Raw genomic sequence first — 20,589 nt, 5'->3', positions numbered from 1 at the left:
ATTTTTTTCTTAATTTAAATTTCAACTTTTTATTAGATTAGAACTACCATCAAATCAACGAACTCAACTGATACTCCGGTCGTTCATAAAGTCACATAAATTTAGAGTTAACTCGTACCGTCTCGTACCTAACTCAACTCTACTCTAACTCTATTCGGAGAAAACTTTATGAACGCAGCCCCGCAGTGGCTTCTCCCCCGCAACGTTATGCTCTGTCCCTATATTTCTATGTCCATGGTTTTGACAGAGCGAAAAAAGAATGAAAAGAGAAAGGCATAGTCTAGTAACTGCCATATTTCGCGTATGCGCACTCCATTTTAGGCAACACTTACATCAAAGGTGCCGACAGAGAGTTGCGCTACTGTATATACTGTGGCGATTATATAACTAAATGAGCGGAAAATGAAATTACCAAAAATGAGAACTAACCTCTTATTTATCTTGTAAATTACTGATAGATAGTAAACGGATAAAGCAATAACAATGAATAACTATTAATAAATATAATATCGATGTATAATTATGAGTAACGTGATAATAGTGAAGTAAATATTTATCATTTATACTTATAAAAATCTATATAATCTTAGAAATATCATCCCAAGGAGAACAAGACAATCAAAATAATGTCAATTTGATGTCATATTAACGTTATTTTAATTGTTTTGTTCTCCTTGGGATCATAACTTTAGAAACTAGAAACGTTTCTTGCATCTCAATGTTCTAGTTACTTCGAGTCACTAAACTTTCACCTTTCCGCCAGCAAACTTGATGGCGGAAAAATTCACGTGAAAAATTTCACGTTTCAACGTTTCGCCGAGTTCTATGGGTATCGATCATGAAACTTTTTCCCTGGAATGAAAAGTGAAAAGTGAAAATTTTTATCATTGAAGTTAATGGAGAAATTTTTCACTTTTCACTTTTCATCCTAGGGAAAAAGTTTCTTGATCGCTGCCCAGTATTATAATAGTGTTTTCTCTTGGCTGCACCAGTGTAGGATGATTGCACCAGTTCATCTTTTTTCCTTTTCCCTTCTCCTGTAGAGAAAAGGAAGATAGATGAACTAGTGCAAAAGTTCAGCTGAGTGTTGCACTGGTGCAGCCAAGAGAAAACGCTATAAGTTCTATGAGTGAAACAAATATACATTTATTTCATTTGAACTTGTTGCACTGTGTGCACTAGTTCAGACAATGTAGGAACAAAAAACAAACCCTAGATTGAAGATTTTGCAATGGATTGGTATCACTGAAGAATATGAAATAAGTCTTAGGTTATGTTAAATTGGTTTACTTGCTTTGAGTGTTTACGCCGGTTGCCTGTGTGAAATTGTAAAAATGAATAAAAAAAATGGAAATATAATTAAAAATGACGATGAAGAGGGAGAGATGGATTTATGTAAGAAGGTAATGAATGGCATCGCTTGCAAAGAAGATCTATATCAGTTTTTCGAACATAATGACCAGAACATCAATAAGTTTCATTTTTCAGAGGTAAATTGTTTTATAATGTTTTTTTTAAATAAAAAAATAAAAATAAAGAGAAAGAATATTGATAAAATACATAATATTCTATACCGGCCATAATATCGGATAACTCTATACTTCTCGAATAAACATGAATATATTTTGTATATTAATAATTAATAACAAATAATTGTTGCACATTTATTATTTTTCCAATTTGTTTTATTTATAGTTTCATATATTTTATACATGAAATATTGTTGTAAAGGAATTTTATTTTATAAATATTGTAGAGAAAAAACAAATATTAAAAGAATGGAAAAGTATAAGGCTGTAATTACGATATTGACTTTGTTACAAAATAGGTTTCTCAAATCTGTAAGGATAAACCATGTCAGCTTGGAGTTGATGAGGCTGGTCGTGGCCCAGTTTTGGGTCCAATGGTTTATGGTATCACATATGCTCCATTGTCTCAGAAACAACTGCTTGTTGATCTAGGCTGTGCTGATTCCAAGAGCCTGACGGAGAAGAAACGCGAAGAGATCTTTAATAATATCTGTAAGCATAAGGATAATATCGGTTGGGCAATTGAGGTAATATCGCCGAATGTTATTGCCAACAACATGTACCGTCGTACCAAAATTTCACTAAATGAGATCTCTATGATGTCGGCTATAAACTTGATCCAAGGAGCAATCAAGGCAGGTGTAAATGTTACTGAAATTTATGTGGATACCGTCGGTAAACCTGAGTCTTACCAAATACGGCTGGAAAGCGTATTTCCCAACGTCAAAATAACAGTGGCAAAAAAAGCAGACGCAACTTATCCGATTGTTAGTGCTGCTAGTATATATGCCAAAGTGTCGCGAGATCATGCAATACGAGCATGGCGGTTTCGTGAAGGTGAGGGCATTAAAACAGAATATGGTAGCGGTTATCCCACTGATCCAGTAACTAAAAATTGGTTATCTGCGAACGTGGATCAGGTGTTTGGCTTCCCACAGCTTGTTCGGTTCAGCTGGTCCACTGCAGAACAGATTCTCGAATCAAAAGCACTGACAATAGAATGGGAGGAAACAGAGAAAACTTCCAATGACCAAAAGATTTTAAAGTTTTTCGTCAACCTTCCTACTAAATCATCTAACATTCATACAAAAAAACATCGGTTTTTCACTGAACGTTGTCTATCCAATACAACTATCTTATGATATTTGCTTTATACTGATTTCTTTCCTTCTCATTATAATTATATAATACGATTTTAAAAATCCTTAATTTAATATAAAATTTTATAGTAATTATAATATACATAAGGTAACTAAAAATTTAGGGGTACAGTCGAATGTTTTGAAAACAAAACATTTTTGAGAAATATGTTTTTTAAAAATGCTATATTTTAGACAAAAGTTGTAGGGTTTGAGAAGAACTATCTATTGATTCTCAGTTTAATCTTAGATGGCGTTGGCAAGATCAAATCAAGATTACATTGTTTATTTTTTTGAATAAAAACTTATTTTTTATTGCATATTTTTATAACTTATTAGAAGAGCTTCTCAAAGCACTATAACAAAATATCTTTTCATCAAGTATGTTTTGAGTTATAAGGCTTAAAAGTTATAGTACTACCGGCATTAACATTATCTAAGGTGTCTGATTGATGATTAAAATGTTCAGGATTATGATCTTGACATTATATGTCAAAGTCAAAGCCATTATTATTTTTATGTAAAAATAAAAATGAGAAAAGAACCTCTAAAAGTCTTGATCTTGACATATAAAACAAATATTTAACGAAAAAAATATTTTGTTGTGTTTTAAAAGTTAATTTTTTTTCAAATGTTTTCAAGGTAATCGACTGTATCCAAATTTTTCGTCTACCATTCAATTTTTTTATATATATATATTTATAGTATCAGTTTTTATAATTAATCAGGACATGGATGAGATATTAAGAATAAAAGTGTATTGAACAAATGTTTTCTTTTTAAACGTGTCATGTCCACGGAGTAATAAGGAGATCAAGCTGATCGAAGCGCGCCTGTCGGAAAACACATAGAAACACATCGAAATGTAGGTTAGCAAAATGTAGGTAAGAGAGAGATAAATATATGTCACATGACAGTCAATACTTTCAACTTTCCCCACAATGGCGCTAAAATCGCATCTTCTCGATTTTCCATGGAGTTTTCCAAAACCGTGTTTCGACAGCCAATCTCAAACTTGCATTTTGAAATCAATGCTTCAGATTGGCTGTCGCAACAAACTTACGATCGGTTTGCAACTAATGGTAGAACCGGCTAAACGGAACGCAGCCATTTATCGGCGGCGGCGACAGCGTGGAGCGGCGGTGCATGGGTCTAAACGCGGCCCAAAAGTAACGGTGCAATCGAGCCCAAGTCGATCGTGCTTCTTCTATATATCTAGACTCTAATTGATACATGGGTATTGCGCATAGCTATCTCTCTCGCATAAATATTGGTTTCACGTTTTAACGCTCAACTCTTCTTTCATGTTTATATAAGAATATAAGTATGTTTTAATATCTAGGGAGAACAAAGTAAAAAGAAATAAAACAGGAAGAATTAAAGTAATAAGGAGGATAAAATAATAAGAGAAAGCAAAAAAGAAAAAAATTCTAAATTCTGATTAAATATAATAATACAAAGAAATATTCTATTTGTCATACACATATAAAACGCCATTTATTTATAAAACAAGAACATTACTTATGTTTTTCCACATAATCTGTAGCCATCTGCCGTACGCGATTTACAGCCTCGGACGTACCATATTTTTCCTCAAAATTAATAAATTTCATGAAAAGAATTTTCATTTTCCTTGGTGAAAGTGTTTGAACGCACGCCTGTTCTAACACTTTTCTATAAACAAGCAAAACATATATTAAATAACTAATATAAAAAAATTAATTTCATAAAATGAATATATCCATAATGATAAATATTCATCGCAAGATACGTTTGTAATAAAGCGGTAGAATTTGTATACCTAGCTAAATCGATGTCGTTAGATTTTATCAAGCAATCTATATAACACGACCACACGTCGATGCGTTTTGGATAAGAACTCAGGATGTTTTCGAATAACGTTTGTGCTCGTTCCTTATCTCCTAGTTTGTTTTCTAAGTTTGCAAATCTCACCAACAGGTTTACATCTGTATAAACAAATATAGCCTATAGTTTTATTATTCATATAAATTATAAAATTATGATACTGAAAATTGTATATATAGGGTGTCTCAGAATTGACGGTAAATATTTTATATAGACAGATTCTTTTCGTCATATTTTAAGATAAAAAGTGTAATACAAAAATGTCGAGATTATGATAGTTTTCAAATAGAAACAATTTAAAAATTACGAAGAATGTTTTTCCGAACTTCACACATCCAATAAAAAAAATAAAATTCAGCACTTTCACGTTAACCACGTTCCTGTTCCAAACCACGCGATATTCTAATAATTCTGTCATTCGTGTAATTTTTAAACTCATTTGATAACTATCATAGCCACGACCTTTTTGTATTAGTCTTTTCATCTTAAAATCTTACGAAAAATCTGTCTTCAAAATATTTATTGCCAGTTTCGGGACTCCCCCGCTCCCCCCCCCTCTCTCTCTGGGTATGTGCGTGCATGTGTGTACACACGCATATGAAAGCTAAAGCGATATAATGTACGTATACTTACGCTGAGACACAGGCAAAGATTGCAATGCCCGTTGCATAATCTGCCGTGATTCTTCTTTCATGCCGATTTTCAATAACGCAGCGCCGCAGTCTATCCATGTCTGGGGATCTTGTTTAAACTTACTAATCACGGTATCTATCAATTTCTGAAGCTCGATTTTTCTACCGGCATCTGCGTGTATAGTCAACATGTGCATATATACTTTATATGCATCATTTGTTCTCACAGCTTCCTGAAATACATCATTTAAGGATTCGGCGTTGCCGTATCTGGATTCCAGATTCAGCCATGCGTTCCATACATTTAAACGTTCGTTTTCTTCTCTGAAATTTATCGTTTTAATTGCACGTTTTGCGACTGCTCTCGCCTTGTCGATTTCTGTTGCTTGCAAATGATATGCCATATATTGCAACCACACTAACGAGCTATCAGGGCTCGACAAAATTAATCTGTCGAACTGATCGATCGAATTAGGTGCCTGATTGCTCACCAAAGCTTCCTCTCGCTGACGAATCTCCCGTTCTTCCTGTCGTTCCTGTTCCCGTCGCTCAGTCGCATTCAGTTTCTTCTTCTTTTGTTTAAGGTCTTCTTTGAGCTCTTGCTCGTCATCGCTAGACGTTTCAGCATTAGAAAAAACGGCCAATTTTGTTTTGTCATCCCAAGAAAATCCAAGTTCTGGAATACGCAATCGTCCCGCTAACTTATTCGTTTCTATTTCACTTTCATCAACAGAATCTTCGTTTGATTCAGAGAGAGAATTTTGATCTATATCTATCAATGCGCAGTGGCATTGCACATTGTGTGAAAGTTTGCGCATGCGCGCATCGTTTGTAATCAAGAAAAATACAAATGTCAGACAACATTATTAAATCACATTTTTACGTATATACCTCACAAAATTTGAATACTGTTCTTCGATTTTCTTTATCTTGAGGACTGAAACAATTTCGAACACAGCACACTCGCTCGGATATCGTAAAGCCCATGACACAAAGAGAAACGTAAGGCCGTAAACGTAATCAGTAAGCGAATTGACCAATCACAGTTGAGAACGTAAGCAGTCACTGCTTACGTTCTCAACTGTGATTGGTCAATTCGCTTACTGATTACATTTACGGCCTTACGTTTTTCTTAGAGACCTAGAAAACAGAGATGCGTCATTGAAGGGTATGGCTTGATTGGCTGTCTAAATCACGTGATCAGAGCCATTTTAATTCACTATTGCATCTAATAGATATAGTTTTATAACGTATGTATGTACATATATATATAGAGAAAAATTTAGACAATACAGTGTCGAAGTGCAATAAAAAACTATTTTATTTTATTTTATGCCGTTTGTATTAGCAAGCTTCCGTCTCGCCTGCCACCATGATTTTACGCTCTTCGTAGTATAAGGTCTAGCCATATATGTAATACTACTATATGGCTAGATGAGAGAGAAGTCCATGTCCCAGAACCACGGTGCGGGAATATACTTCTCTCTCTTTCTCAGCGTACTTTGAACGTTGTGCGCATGCGTCGGATTCATCCCCTCCATCAATAATAAATAGAAGGATAAATATACATATATGTGTAAGGAAGAAGGAAAAAGTGATTGATTCCGCTTCAGGGTATAACCTTGTTACAGTTAACAGAGTCAGTTTAGTCGGTCCGAGTTCTAGCATCGTGGACACAAGGCTTTATAGGGACTCTATAATCCACCAATCAAAACTGGATATCTTATTGCTAGACTCTGTTAGAGGTTCTCTAAACGCGCCCAAAGAGTTTTTTTCTGTAATCACAAAATGCTCCTGCGCACTACTGTCCTCTGAAGAAGCAGATGTGAACTACATAGCAATATTCACTCTTTTGCGGTATCCCTGATGAAAATAAATTGCTGAAAACGTTAAAATCTCTATTAATTTGATACATTTCAGTTATTTTAGCGATTTTTTTCCATCAGGAACAGCGCAAAAAAGTGAATATTGCTATGTAATTGACATCCATTTCTTTAAAGAGCGGTAAAACTGATTAGATCGTGCGGCCTAAAGCGGGGAGCACAGACTTTTGCATAACGCATAAAGCATGTGCATAAGGAATTTCATTGGTCATTTTCTTATGCATGAGTCAGTGGACCAATCAAATTCTTTATGTATATGGTTTATGCGTTATGCAAAAGTCTGTGCTCCCCGCTTAAGAGAGTTCAGGGATCTTGAAAAAGATCCCTTACCTAAGCGAGGTTATAGCTATTTACACCGTCTAAAGACTTATAATCAAACAAAGACATAGAGAATGGACTGCGCGATCCCGTATCTAAGTAGTATCAAAATGTGTCGACGAAAATGAGAGAGAGGGTCCGTGGAAGACGGCCATCTCTATCTTTTTCCATTCGATGGCGTAATGGAAGAGAAAATGAGAGGGAGATGGCCGTCTTCCACGGTCCCTCTCTCTCATCCCTATCGATCATTTTGACACACGGATCGCGCAGTCCATTCTCTATGTCTTTGTAATCAAAGATGTGCCAACCGCGAACGGTCCGTGATTGGTCCACCATTGCGTATCCGTGCCAACCTGACCTGCCTGACGCTGTCAGGCTAGGTTAGAGTCCTAAATATCAGAGAAGCGCAACCGATGTTCCGCGTCCTGATTAGCTGATTGTCAGCCAATCATGACATATTCATTCAGTGGTAATAAAAATGGCTGACTAATAGACGATTGGTGGATTTCATATTTCGTCTGCAAACGACACCATTTTTATTACTTTTCTTAGTAATTTTGCGATACTGACTTAAGACGGTTGCGCTTCTTTGATATCTAGGGGTGCGTTCCGAGTCGCGCATGAAGCGCGTAGACTGCATAGAAAGTCGTTCCGAGTTAACTATTGCGCGCTTCGAAAGCGCTTCGAGAGTACTTGAATTCCCCAGATTGTACTAACCGTACTGAATTCTTAGCACTCACTCAGCGCATTGACTGCTTCTCTTTCGACCTGAGGCAGTTGATGCGTCTGATGCGTTCATGCGGTCTATGCGCATGATTTGTAATTCGGAACGAGCAACGAGTACCGGACAATACAACAATGAACGGACGAATATTTGCGATTTGCGATGAAACAGCGATTACAGCAATTGCATGATTTCCCGGTTTTATTAGAGGATAAAAATAAAGTATTAATTTTATTTTTAAATGAAGAGGATATGGCGAAAGTAAGCCAAGATAAAATTAATGGCATTATTCAACAAAAATTAAAAGGGCGAAGTAAGAGTCAGAAGTAAATTATATTTAAAATAATATTAAAATGTTAACATATTTACAATAGAAATATTACAAAAATTGCTTAACAATTGTTACGCGCAGCATGTTTTTAATTTTAACAATTGTTACGCGCAGCATGTTTTTAATTTTAAGTAACGGGCATAATGTTTTTAATTTTAAGCAATTTTTTGTAATATTTCTATTGTAAATATGTTAACATTTTTAAATTATTTTAAATGTAATTTACTTCTGACTTTTACTTCGCCCTTTTAATTTATGTTGAATACTTTCATCAAAATTAATGGCATATTATTTTACCTTGATTTATTTAATGTATAGATTAGACGTTATATTAATTAGGAATTACGCGATCGACGTAATCAATAATTTTTTCAACTCCAATTTGTTTTCCACGTGATTTATCTACTATTAATAGAAAAAATATTTTCTGCGTATCACTTAGAGATATGCCTTCGACTTCATTTTCACTATCGCTCGAGTCGGAACTGTCATCGGAACTTTCATCATTTTTCTTTAAAAGTATTAAAGAAGAAATTACAATTATTAGAAATTGTTTATTGACGTCTTGTATAGCGTCCATCTTGAACTCGCATAGCTCGCACAGGAAACCGGTCCGAATTCATAAGCGCTTCATGCGTGTTATGCGCGCATTGAAAAAACGGAACAATTTCAAAGTGTTGTGCATCAGTATTGCAGTCCACGCGCTTCATGCGCGACTCGGAACGCACCCTAGGACTCTAGGCTAGGTGAGAAGTTGGGTACAAGATGTCGGACAGAAGTAGTGATGGGGGACAGTTGGCGCATTTTTTATTATAGGTCTTTACATCGTCGCGACCTGTCGTGTTAAGGTTAGATTTAGAGTATAGTTGGCAGCCTAAACGTAGGGTGTAAACTAGACCATTATATCTTATGCCTAGTTCATACTGGATGCGATGGGCGATGAACGATGAGCGATAACCAATAAAAGCTTTGCTTTAGCTCACACGACGATGTAAAGAAGAGTTCTTATTGGTTATCGCTCCTCGCGCATCGCTCATCGCGCCTAGTGTGAACTAGGCATTAGGCGTTTTCGACCCGGGCGGGTTTGCTTTAATCCGGTTGGACGTTTCATGCTCTCCTATTGGTAGAGCGTATAAAATCCACCAATAGCAAAGTACTTTCTAATCCAAATTGGAGCAAACCTGGTTGGGTCAAAAACGCCATAAGATTGAGATTAGATTGGAATTTAACCAATCAAAACAAAGTTCACAAAATTTGAGATTAATTTTTTCTTTTTTGATTAAATTCCAATTTAATCACAATTTTTAGTTTGGAGCCCTATTCTTAAAAAGTATTGCATACGTAAAACTAAGGAAATATTATTGTATATATTAATCATGCCTTTAGAGGGTCTCTATCTCATAATATAGGGAGCTTTCCTCTAATAAAGATTTCTTTTAAAAAATCAATGTTACTTTCAATGTCTTTAATTACGGTTTTATTAGATCGATGTACAGTACATTTCGGAAGAGATTTACGCAATTTACTAAAGAAAATATTTCTGCAGATTAAAGATTAACAATATTGTTTTTCTTTTTAATTTGATGATATTATATAGTATGTTACTTTGAAACATTAAATTAAAGATATAAGAGTATATATATATATATATATCGTCCGACTTAGGATCACACACACATACACACATACACACACACACACACACACACACACACACATGTAAAGGTATATACAACATATATACAAGAGCATATGGCTTTATAACTATCTTAGATAAAGAGTGTGGCAAGTTTCATTTATGAAACCTCTATACATCGTGCCACTGTGATTAATTAATAATTAAAAATGCTTGGCGTGAAAAGTTCGAAAATCTTTGGTAAACACACACTACACAATCACACACGTCGTACAATTATTCCTAGGATATTATCTCATTGTCAGTAACGTATGATTAATAGCGACTAGATCGTTAAGGGCTACGATATAGTGGCAAACAGACAATTTGTTTTTTGTGTTGTGTCGCTGCTTCTGCTTAGTTGTATGTATGTATTATAGATTCTCGATTCATATTATTGTAATTTATAGAGGCACACGCGCGGCGTATAAGTTTAGTATCGTATGCGTTTTCTTAATTAAATATTTGCCGTCCTCCCTGCCTCCCTTCCTCCTCCAAGCGCGAATCGAATGTTCAATATATTAATAAATTATTCTTATTGAATCTCATAAAAATCATTTTTTAATATTTTTAAGTATTATATCTAAATTTAAAAAAATTATATTTAACAAATCGCTGAAAAAACATTAAAGTATTTTAATATCATAAGTTGTATGCTGATATCCAATTTAAAAATTTATGAAGAATTTTTTCGTGTATAGTTAAATCGTTGATATTGTATTGTCTTGAAACTCAGTTGCACTTACATTTTATCGTTCCAGACGTGGCACGGTTAATGAAAATTCAATAAAACGTAGACTCGCGTCATAGTTTACATGGTAGATATGCGTTAGCCACACACAGAGATATTCAAACGAAATGCACGCGCGTGTGTACCTGAAAAAAATTGATTTATGTACCTTACGCATGAGTTGCTGTAAGCAATGTAAAAAGTTGCGACTTCGAATTTTCATGATAAACAATAGATCAATGGCAGTGCATATATATGTATAATTCTTCGATGAATACGACAACAGAATAATGGGTCTGTCATGCCTTTTCATGCACTGTACGCAAGACATAATTCGTGTAACGCGAAAATTGAACAACCGAGTCGCCGAAAATTTTTTCAGTAATTTTTTTTATCCCTGGAAAAACAAAATCTATCGCCCCTCTATAACGAAAACTCTTCCTAAAGATTCAAGTAAAGTCTAACATAATTCGAGAAATAGTGTTGTCTGTCTACAATTATTACATGATTTCTAACTCCATTAATTGCAATTATAAAAAAATATAAACAACATGGATAATTTTATATTACGTAATCATATCGCGTTACGAGGATGGCTTCCACAGGCCTAGGGGATGAGCACGAAGGATGAGTGGTATCTTCAATCCTTACCGTAACATCAATAATCCCATGATCACCAACATAACGCATGGTCCTAATGTTATGCTTCCGCTCGCTAAAAAAGAAAAAGCCAAGATATACGTAGTGTTTTCTGAAAGAGGAATATTTCATAATATTCAGGAAAAGTTCAAAGTTTAAACATTTTGAAATTGAAACTTGGTTATAAGTGAATTTGGTTAGAGCGATTTATGATTAAGGGTACCGATAAAAAGGAATTAAAAGAAAGTAACATAAATTCTACAAAATTGAATTCTTAATCTTTCGATCATTTATGCGTCTGTGGTTCAGCGTGTTATAAAATTCTTTCCTTTTATTTCTTTAGAGAGCTATCCCTAAAGCTAATATTACATTCATCCGTTTTTTACACGTCAAGCTTTTCAAGCCTTGTAAATTCGCTGCAGGACAAAGAAGTTCTTGGATTTCTCCGTTCTACAGCCAATTAACACGTTAGAAAAATTTGTCGGACGACAAATGTAATATCCACTTAAAGCCTGTTCTACAATAGAGTCGCAAGCCGTAAACCGTATAAATTAATCAATTTTAATTGATTATTTTTGTCATATTCGACTATGATTGGCCAATTTCTTACAGCTTACGATTTGTGACCTTATTGTAGAACAGGCATAAAGTGGGTTTTGCGCGAAACGAGTTACGTGTTTGTGCTTTGGCTTGCACGATAGAACTAAAACAGCGTATCAGGGAGAAATGACGTTGAGTTGCTGAACTATCCGCGCGTCGGAACAAGCTTCGAGTTAGAAATGTTAAACCAAAAGGGTTAGATCCATTATTTCGGTCACTAAGCCCTTTTCATGACTACAAAGCTTATATTTTTTTACAACTTATAATTAATATTAAAAACCGAACTCTATGAAAAACATCAGTTTTTTCAACGCCTTGAAAAGCAATTCTTATCCCTTTAAAACTCGAAATAGATAAATGGCTCTTCAAGACCAAACTGCGTTCCAATTTTTGATATTAATGTAAGCAAAATCAAAATGTCACTCGGATAAATAAGAATCATTTATACTACTGGCTGTAAATCTATCCATAAATAATATTATACCTATAATATCAACACTTTGTATATTTAAATAAATTTTATTTCAGAGAAATAGAACCGATTACTTTCAGACTTGCAATACAATCAATTTGAAATAATAATAATAATACCTCAAATTTTAAATTAAATCGTTTATTTGATGGTAGTAGCGTTTTAAAACCTGTAAAGAACTTATTGCGGAAAATATTACCTAAGAGAATTCGAACCTTGATCTCTCGTATACTGCGAGTGTTCTCCTAATTTACCATCGAAGCATGTCCAAATTCGAATCCCGGTTGAGGTAAAATTTTTTGCAATTAATTCTTTACAGATTTTAAGATGTTAGTAGCATCAAATTGACAATCTAATTTTATTTGGAGGGATTAATATTAGTACAGTTTGATTGTGCTACAAATTCGAAAGTAATGGCGCGCGAAAGTAATTTCTGAGATCAAATTTATTTCAATATATATATATTTAAATAAATTATATACATATACAGGGTGTCCCATTTTAAAACTTCCACGCGATTATCTCAGAAAGAAGGCGTTTATCGAAAAAATGTTTCAGACAAAAGTTGTTTGACTCGAAGGGGGACATAAGATGGTGCCATCGATTTGACCTTGGATAGTCCTCTGAAGGTTACGTGAAGGTCACCTTTAATTTTTTAAATGGAATTATGTAATTTTTTTTAGATAACGTGATTCCTCTAATTATTTTGTATATGAAAGTATTAAGGTAGAGATACCAAAAAACCAATAGTTAACGAGATATTTTACATTTTATTTTGGTACATATTGACACAAAATGTTAAATAAATCGTGAAATGTTGACTTTTTGATTATCGTACTTTAATACTTTTGTAAACAGAATAATGAGATAAATCAAATGGTGTAAAGAAAACACATAGTTACGTATTTAAAAAATTATCCATTTTGCATACATTTTGTTTTAAAGCAACTATGTGTTTTCTTTACACCATTTGATTGAGCAGTAGAAGATAAACAAAGATCAAATCTGTTTTTTTAAATAGAATGATTTTTTTATTTATTCTGATAGAAAAAACGTTCTATTAGAATGTAAATAAAAAAATCATTCTCTTTAAAAAAACAGATTTGACCTTTGTTTATCTTCTACGCCTCCACCTACAAAAAAGTTATTAAAACAAATACAGTTACCTATTTTTGAAAATCATTTAAGGTTGCACAAGGTCGTTATATATATATATAATATATATATATATATATTTCATTAATTTATTTATTTGGATACATACCGTTACAAGTGTTTAAAATTATAATTCTGAACGTGGATGCATTTTCTGAATCTGTCGATACAGATAACACGACGAATTTTATTCGGATCAATCGCAATGCAAGCTCTTCTTATACGCTCCTTCATGTTTTCTCTGGTTATTGGCATTTCGCTGTACACTTGTTGTGTTTTAACTTTTCCCACAAATAAAAATCCATAGGTGTTAAATCTAGGAATGTGCGAGCCATCTATTATTTCATGACCGACCAATCTCTGAATTTACTGTTTAGCGATTCATATAATCTGTGCAGAATAAGCAGGACGTTCATCTGCTGGTAGGTACTATGGTATATTGATTATCATTCAGTGGAAGATGTTCTAATAATAATAGCAATATTTCTGCTAAAAGTTGTGCATATTTGCAACTATTTACTGTCTCATCGATAAAATGAGGACCAATTATTTTATTATTAAACAGATATTAAAAAAATTTTGACCCAGACGTTTATGGACTATAAGGTCTCTGCCTGTCTTTTTTCAGCCGGTATGGATTTTCTATTGACCAATAGTGCATGTTGCGAAGATTTATTTGTCCATTATTTGTAAATGTAGCTTTGTTAGTAAATAAGGTTTCAGTGAAAAACATATTATCTTTTTGTAGTCTTTATAGTACCCATTCATAGAATTGTACACGATTTTGAAAATCATTGCTATGTAACTCTTGATAAAGTAAGATATAAAGGGATAAAATTTGTTGGAATGATGTATTCGCAAAAAAGTACTTTGTTGACTAATATGTACCACTTTAACGTTCAAGTTACCTTGTACTGATATGTGAATTAAATGCTACAGAGAGCGCGTAAAATGTTTGTTGAATTTTCGTCGACAGTTGCTTTCTTAACTTGATTAATTTGCGTTTTTTTTATTATCCACACTTCCTGTTTTTTGAAAAGTTTTTATTATATTTAAAAAAACAGAACATAAGGGGGAACAGAACACAATCGGGAAATCTTTCAGTATACAAACGTACTGCTTCTCTCATAATTTGGCGACATTTACCATAGATGAAAATTATATCGACTTTTTCCGCTGTATAACGCATTTTGCAACACATGCACTTTGATCAATAGATAAATTCAAACTGATCAATAAGTACGGATAGTACTATGTGCGATACAATGTTTATATCCACATCATTTATATCAGCGATACACTTGAACGATTACAGAAGCGATATACTAACAAACAGAGAAGACACGAAATTATTCGAAAAATGCCTTGAAACAATTCATTTTCGATTACAGCTGATTTAGGTAACTTTGGATGACCTTCAATTATAGATCACTGTATTTGTCTTAAAAGATTCTATCAGAAATCAAAACGTAAATAAAAAAACATCATTTCATTAAAGAAAAGAGATTTGACTTGCTTATCCTCTACATCTCCATTTACAAAAAAGTTATTGACATCACATCATGTGCGCCTCGAAACCAAGCAACTTTTGTTTATCACTTTTCTATCTATTGTTAAAAACAAGTGAGTTATTCAGTTCGCCTGTTTTTTATGTAGGTGCCTCATCCTATAATTACAACATTTAACTATGAACGTAAAATAGGTTTTCGTGTATTTATTGTTAGTTAATTTAATATAAATCTGTTTCTAAATATTGTTTCTTAATATTGTTAATATTCTGATGTTTGTTAATATTGTTGAAAACATTATTTTAAACGAACGTTTAACTAATATCTAAATAACATAATAAATTTTACGTTTAATTTTATTTATCAGCTTTAACCTACAATTTTATCTTTTTATTTTTGTATCGTGTTAAAGTATCAAGAGATATTTATTATAACTACTAATTAATTTTATAACAATGTATTAATTTTATCAAATAATTGCGAGTGCCAATTTAAAGTGAGGAAGAATTTTTTTTTTAATTTTAATCCATCTTTTTCTATAGAGAAGTAGTGACACGGACAGCTAAATTAAAAGACAAAGAAATCTATATATGTTTGTGCAGCGAAGCAGACATTTCGCTTTTGTTACTCTATATGTCATTTACTCTCAGTCAAGAACCACGAACGAAACTTTCTCTTTTTTTACCTAAGATATGCTCGGCGTGTGTATGCCCTTGCGCCCTTGTCTCCCTACTCTCCATTACCGGTATCTTCAGAGGCCTCTCACCCTCTATGCTGAGCTCATTCGATTTCCAATATACGGTATATATTCTCGCCAGGCATTTGATCTTCAAGTCTCCCTTATTGAAGTGCTTCAAGCGCAGACGGAACTCTAGACCGAGTGTGGAAGTCTCCAGATCGTTCCGGTCCACGTCGACGGGGTAGGACTTCAAGAACTGCTGCTCAACCTAATCGAAGTGAAGAAGCAGGACTGTAGTATATTCTCTCTCGATCTGAACGGATGATGATGATAACGGATTTCCTTCGTCAGAAATATTGGTTGGAATAAAAGTTCGTAGTACTACTTCATTTGTATCGTGTACGTGTATCTAGGTACGTATTTTTTTTAATTTAGACATTTATACTATTCGAAAGAATAAAATTTCGGTTTTAAGAATTTTTAATTGCGGTACGCGATGATTTTTAATGGAGTCTTGAGGCAATTAAAGTCAAAATATTTCTTTTTTTTTAATCCATAACTCAGTAACAAAAGTTCTTAGAAATACTTTTTTTAATATTATTTTGTAGAGAAAACTTTAAGCGTTTATGTTAGAATGTCAAAAATTTTCTGAAGTTTTTCTTTTTAGGTTATGTAAAATAAGTCACAAAATGAGGAAAAAGTTTGCAATTTTGTCGAACTTGTAGTTTTTTTTATATATAATATACATAAAAAAATTGTCAAATTTACAGAAACTCAAAAGACATGATCTCTCAAAAAGCTGATCTCTCAAAAGTAAAGTTACTCATCTTTTTTAAATTTAAATAATTTTTAATAAAGTTATAAATACTTGAATTTTGAAGTTCGTAGCACGAACTTTTGTTCTAATTCAATACTTGCTAGCGCGTAATCAGCATGATTTAAATCGTTCAAGTTTTTTACGGTCGACATATTTTTAAAATTTTACGGTATAACGATATATTTTTTAAATTTTCAAACTAGTTTCCTGGAAGACCGAAGAATAGTAATTTTGAAGAGATTCTTCCTTAATTCCTAAACACGAATTTTACTTGATGGAACAACATCAGAATAAGAATTGGTACGTAGCAAATCGGTTGAAATATTAAACTGGAATGGAACAAGATAATGTTACGCTCATTAATAAGCAATGATGTCAACAAGAAATTAAGCAAGGAACAAATGGTAACGTTTTGAATATGCGAGGTCACTTTAAGAATCATTTTATAATAATATGTTCTCAAATATATATTTTTTTCCTTTTTTTAAATTAAATGTAATAACGTCGTCAGTACTTATCATCGTAAATTAAATACACTGCATTATCTGTCTAATCTACTTTGTTCCAGGAAAACTGACTCTCTTGACCCGCGAGCTTCCTGAGAGCACTACGTAAACTTTTAATATCGTTCAGCAGAAGATTGTTATCTTTCTCGTTAAATTTTGTTACAACTTTTGTGATAAAAATTAAGAAGCACTCTAACATACGATACTAATTCTAATCATGATAATGAAATTATTCAATGTTTTACTGTTGCGCACGCGCGCGTGCAACATTCACATTTCTTCGCCTGCATCATAATATTTTTCATGTTTATTAGACACGAATTTTATATAATTTTCTAATTTCGACACGTTATTTATATCGTAATTTACAGACCATCCTTTCTGAATACTGCAAATAAAGATTATCCAATAAAATACATTTCGTATTTATGTTGAAAACGGTTCACTCAAGCCCTTGTTAAAATTTTTTGTTGAATTTTAAACATACTCGAGTGTTAATTTAACTTAACGTGAATTGAGTAATTCGGGTTAAATTAATATTCAACATTTTTTAATATCACAAAATAACACAGTTTTTGAGTAAATAAACAAATAATAAATATGTTTTAAAACATATATATAAATTCTTTATAGATGAATAAAGAAAATATGTGTTAATTGAACATATCAGAAATGTAAATTTTATTGAAAAAAGATATGCTCCCACGGTTTGTTTACAAATTGTGTTAGTATTAGCTTTTTTATGTTTATTTTTTAAAATAATATTTTCGTTACCTTTTTCTTAACATATTCAGCTTGTGTTAAATTAATAAAAATTTGAGTGGATAGTTTAGGAGGGGGGGGAGGGGGGGCACGTGAAATGTGTTAAATTTAACATCAATTTTCCAACGATGATCTTTTAATCTAAGATTATCGATTCTAACTCCGATTAAATATAATCCCGTTTTTAATAGCTCACGGTATAACGCCAATGCTAAAAGACTAGGTATATATAAACAGGCGATTTTGAATACGCGCGAGTGTCCGCTCGCAACCTGAAGATTAATTACCCAAGAACTAATTATTTGTTCACGTATGAAAAATGAAAAAGCTTCGCGCACACCATACAATGCACTTTGTAAAATTAATTTTCGAGCTTTGTTAGCGCGTAATCGTGGATCAACGAGACATTAACAGTTACATTGGTGGTCGTTGCAGATGTTTGCGTTTTCGCGAAAACACGAAATTCATCATAATAGAAAACTTTTGACAGAGCGTTTAAAAGAGGAGAGAGAGAGAGAGAGAGAGAGAGAGAGAGATTAAGAAAACAAAAAATTGAGAGGTAATTATGTTTTGTCCCTTGTGATCGTATAATAATATCAAATACGGTTCTATAAATGTAACTTCGTATTATGATGATATTATGATAATGAAACATGTTATATTACGAAGAAAAAGTCTTTATTAAAATAGACGTGAAGGTTTAAGGACTACATGACATACAAAAAACTTAGGCAGTAAAACGTAACCACCAATCACATTAGAGTCCCTAAGGTCATAACGTAAGCAATCCAACATGTTGATTTCCTTACTGCTTACATCTTATAATAAAAAATAAAAAATTATTTTCAATTTAAAACGATTATAACTTATTTCTTATATGTAGAAGCAACAATATACAATTTTTTTAAAGAATTTGATAATCTTAAATTTCAACAATATTATATTGCTATATTAAATCATATTTTCTTATAGCAATAATATTATATTCTAATTCCTGATTTGAAGATACTGTAATTTTTTATTGTGATATTATTTCCTCTCAAATTAAAAAAATTATTATTGAATAATAAAAATATATTTTTCTTGATATATAAGTATATATATGTACATCAAATTTCTTCGTGCAAGGAAATTATATCGATTTAACGTTAAGTAATCTTATTTCAAGTCTTATATGTCAAAAATAAAGATATTTTCAAAATAAGAATAGTCTTTTTTCTGTGTACTTGAATTTTGTTTTAATTAAATATTAACAACAGTCAAAATAATATAAAATTAAATATTGATTTAAAATTTAATTATGTAATTAAAACTTTATTACTATACGTATAAAATGGAATAAATAAAGAATAGAATTTTCGATCCTGTAATAAATTATCTATCTTGAAAAAAGTCAAAATAATATGAAGTATTTTTTTATCCTTGAAAAATTGAAAAATAATTAGAGAATGAAATACGTAACACGTGATAACGAGAGACGTTTCTAATTAATAATGGTATTAATAGTTACAACTATTTAAAAAAATTTGTAGGTAGCCTCTTTTTGTTACTCAACTGCATCGTACGTAAGCGTGTGCCAATCTTTAGAATCCTAGACTATTCTAAACGGATTTTCCGGGATCATGGCGTATCTCGGACGTTGCCGTGAACCTTTTATGCTTGCGACGACCTCAGAAGACATTCACAGTTGCGGTACAAAGGCAAACAGAGAAAGCAAGAGGAAGAGAGAGAGGGAGAGAGAGAGAGAGAGAGAGAGAGTCGCTTCGTGTCTCAAGCACTCACAGGGTCGCCGTTGATGAACCAGCTGAGCGTGGCATGTGGCTTCGACCTCGTCGAAGTGCAATTGAACCGCACGACATCGCCGACTTGATAACGATGTTTCCCGGGTCGCGCCGTGATAACAGGTTCGTCTTCTGGGAGGGCTGGAAATATGTAGATATACGTAAAATAGTCTGTTGTAACAAAACGGATATAATGTTTTTCGATTAGATAAAATGACCGGGTTTTTTCTGGTTTCACTCGAATATTTTTACACAATACCGCTCAAACCATAATTTTCGATAATTTTGTTGCGGGGAGTTTAATTTGTTTACGTTTACCAACGTGGAACTTTAATGGAGTAACACTTTGCTGTAATCATTACATTCAATACAATGCATTTAACTTTATATATTATATGACAGATATATAAACATACGCACGGAATAACTGGTTAGCAGGCACAAAAATTGGAGCAATCGAGATCTTGTCCCTCGGCAGTAAAGAGAATAAATAATAATCAAATCCGCGCGTCCTGGATTAAAAGAATTGGATGGAAAACCAGCGGTGAATCTTATTTAGATTTAAACGACTAAAGCTCCACGTAGTTGTGCTATAGAAATCTTTTCAATCGATATTTTTCATACGATATTATTAATAAGTATTCAATTTGTGAAGAATATTGTGCAAGCGTTGGTAATATTCGAGTTAGGAACAATTGAAAATAAGAAAGCATGGGCAGATTTTATATCAAAATGAATTTAATGTTTAAGAGTTCATTGTGATAAATATGTAATTGAAAGTGAATATCGATTTTGAGTTTATGTTCGTGATTGAAAAAAGGTGCTTTACTTCTGGTGCTCACG

The 20,589-nt window shown here is 32.9% G+C and overlaps 3 protein-coding genes across 3 annotated transcripts in view; 1 reads left to right on the top strand and 2 right to left on the bottom strand.

The window, feature by feature from the left end:
• Positions 1-1,281: 1,281 nt before the first annotated feature.
• On the top strand, positions 1,282-2,671 carry LOC108777270 (ribonuclease H2 subunit A). The gene is made up of 2 exons (XM_018544109.1): positions 1,282-1,490; positions 1,829-2,671. The coding sequence occupies exons 1-2, from the start codon at positions 1,335-1,337 to the stop codon at positions 2,669-2,671; spliced, it is 999 nt and encodes a 332-aa protein (XP_018399611.1). The 5' UTR covers positions 1,282-1,334.
• A 1,482-nt stretch (positions 2,672-4,153) lies between these two features.
• On the bottom strand, positions 4,154-5,984 carry LOC108777263 (protein RRP5 homolog). Its single transcript, XM_018544101.1, has 3 exons — positions 5,168-5,984; positions 4,470-4,635; positions 4,154-4,342 (listed from the first exon to the last, which is right to left on the bottom strand). Exons 1-3 carry the CDS (start codon positions 5,982-5,984, stop codon positions 4,186-4,188), a joined length of 1,140 nt encoding a protein of 379 aa, XP_018399603.1. The 3' UTR covers positions 4,154-4,185.
• A 4,808-nt stretch (positions 5,985-10,792) lies between these two features.
• The window catches only part of LOC108777266 (uncharacterized), a 179,700-nt gene continuing 169,903 nt past the window's right edge, over positions 10,793-20,589 (bottom strand). Inside the window, exons 4-7 of the mRNA XM_018544105.1 lie at positions 19,748-19,887; positions 15,887-16,148; positions 11,479-11,542; positions 10,793-10,973 (exon numbers count right to left, since the gene is read on the bottom strand). Of these exons, the coding sequence (XP_018399607.1) occupies positions 10,847-10,973; positions 11,479-11,542; positions 15,887-16,148; positions 19,748-19,887 (593 nt within the window). The 3' untranslated portion in view covers positions 10,793-10,846. The remainder of the gene's footprint in view (positions 10,974-11,478; positions 11,543-15,886; positions 16,149-19,747; positions 19,888-20,589) is intronic.

The sequence above is a fragment of the Cyphomyrmex costatus genome, unplaced genomic scaffold, assembly GCF_001594065.2.
Source record: "Cyphomyrmex costatus isolate MS0001 unplaced genomic scaffold, Ccosl1.0 scaffold425, whole genome shotgun sequence".
NCBI classification, from domain to species: domain Eukaryota; kingdom Metazoa; phylum Arthropoda; class Insecta; order Hymenoptera; family Formicidae; genus Cyphomyrmex; species Cyphomyrmex costatus.
Note: the sequence above shows the minus strand (reverse complement) of the source record. Positions and strands in the feature narration are given on the sequence as shown.

Bases quoted from the DNA above. Each gene is read 5' to 3' on its own strand.
- LOC108777270 (XM_018544109.1), top strand. From the start codon at position 1,335: ATGAATAAAAAAAATGGAAATATAATTAAAAATGACGATGAAGAGGGA. The intron at 1,491-1,828 runs GTAAATTGTTTT...GTTACAAAATAG, and splicing joins ATAAGTTTCATTTTTCAGAG to GTTTCTCAAATCTGTAAGGA.
- LOC108777263 (XM_018544101.1), bottom strand. From the start codon at position 5,984: ATGCGCAAACTTTCACACAATGTGCAATGCCACTGCGCATTGATAGAT. The intron at 4,636-5,167 runs GTAAGTATACGT...TTGTTTATACAG, and splicing joins ATCTTTGCCTGTGTCTCAGC to ATGTAAACCTGTTGGTGAGA. The intron at 4,343-4,469 runs GTATACAAATTC...GCTTGTTTATAG, and splicing joins AACGACATCGATTTAGCTAG to AAAAGTGTTAGAACAGGCGT.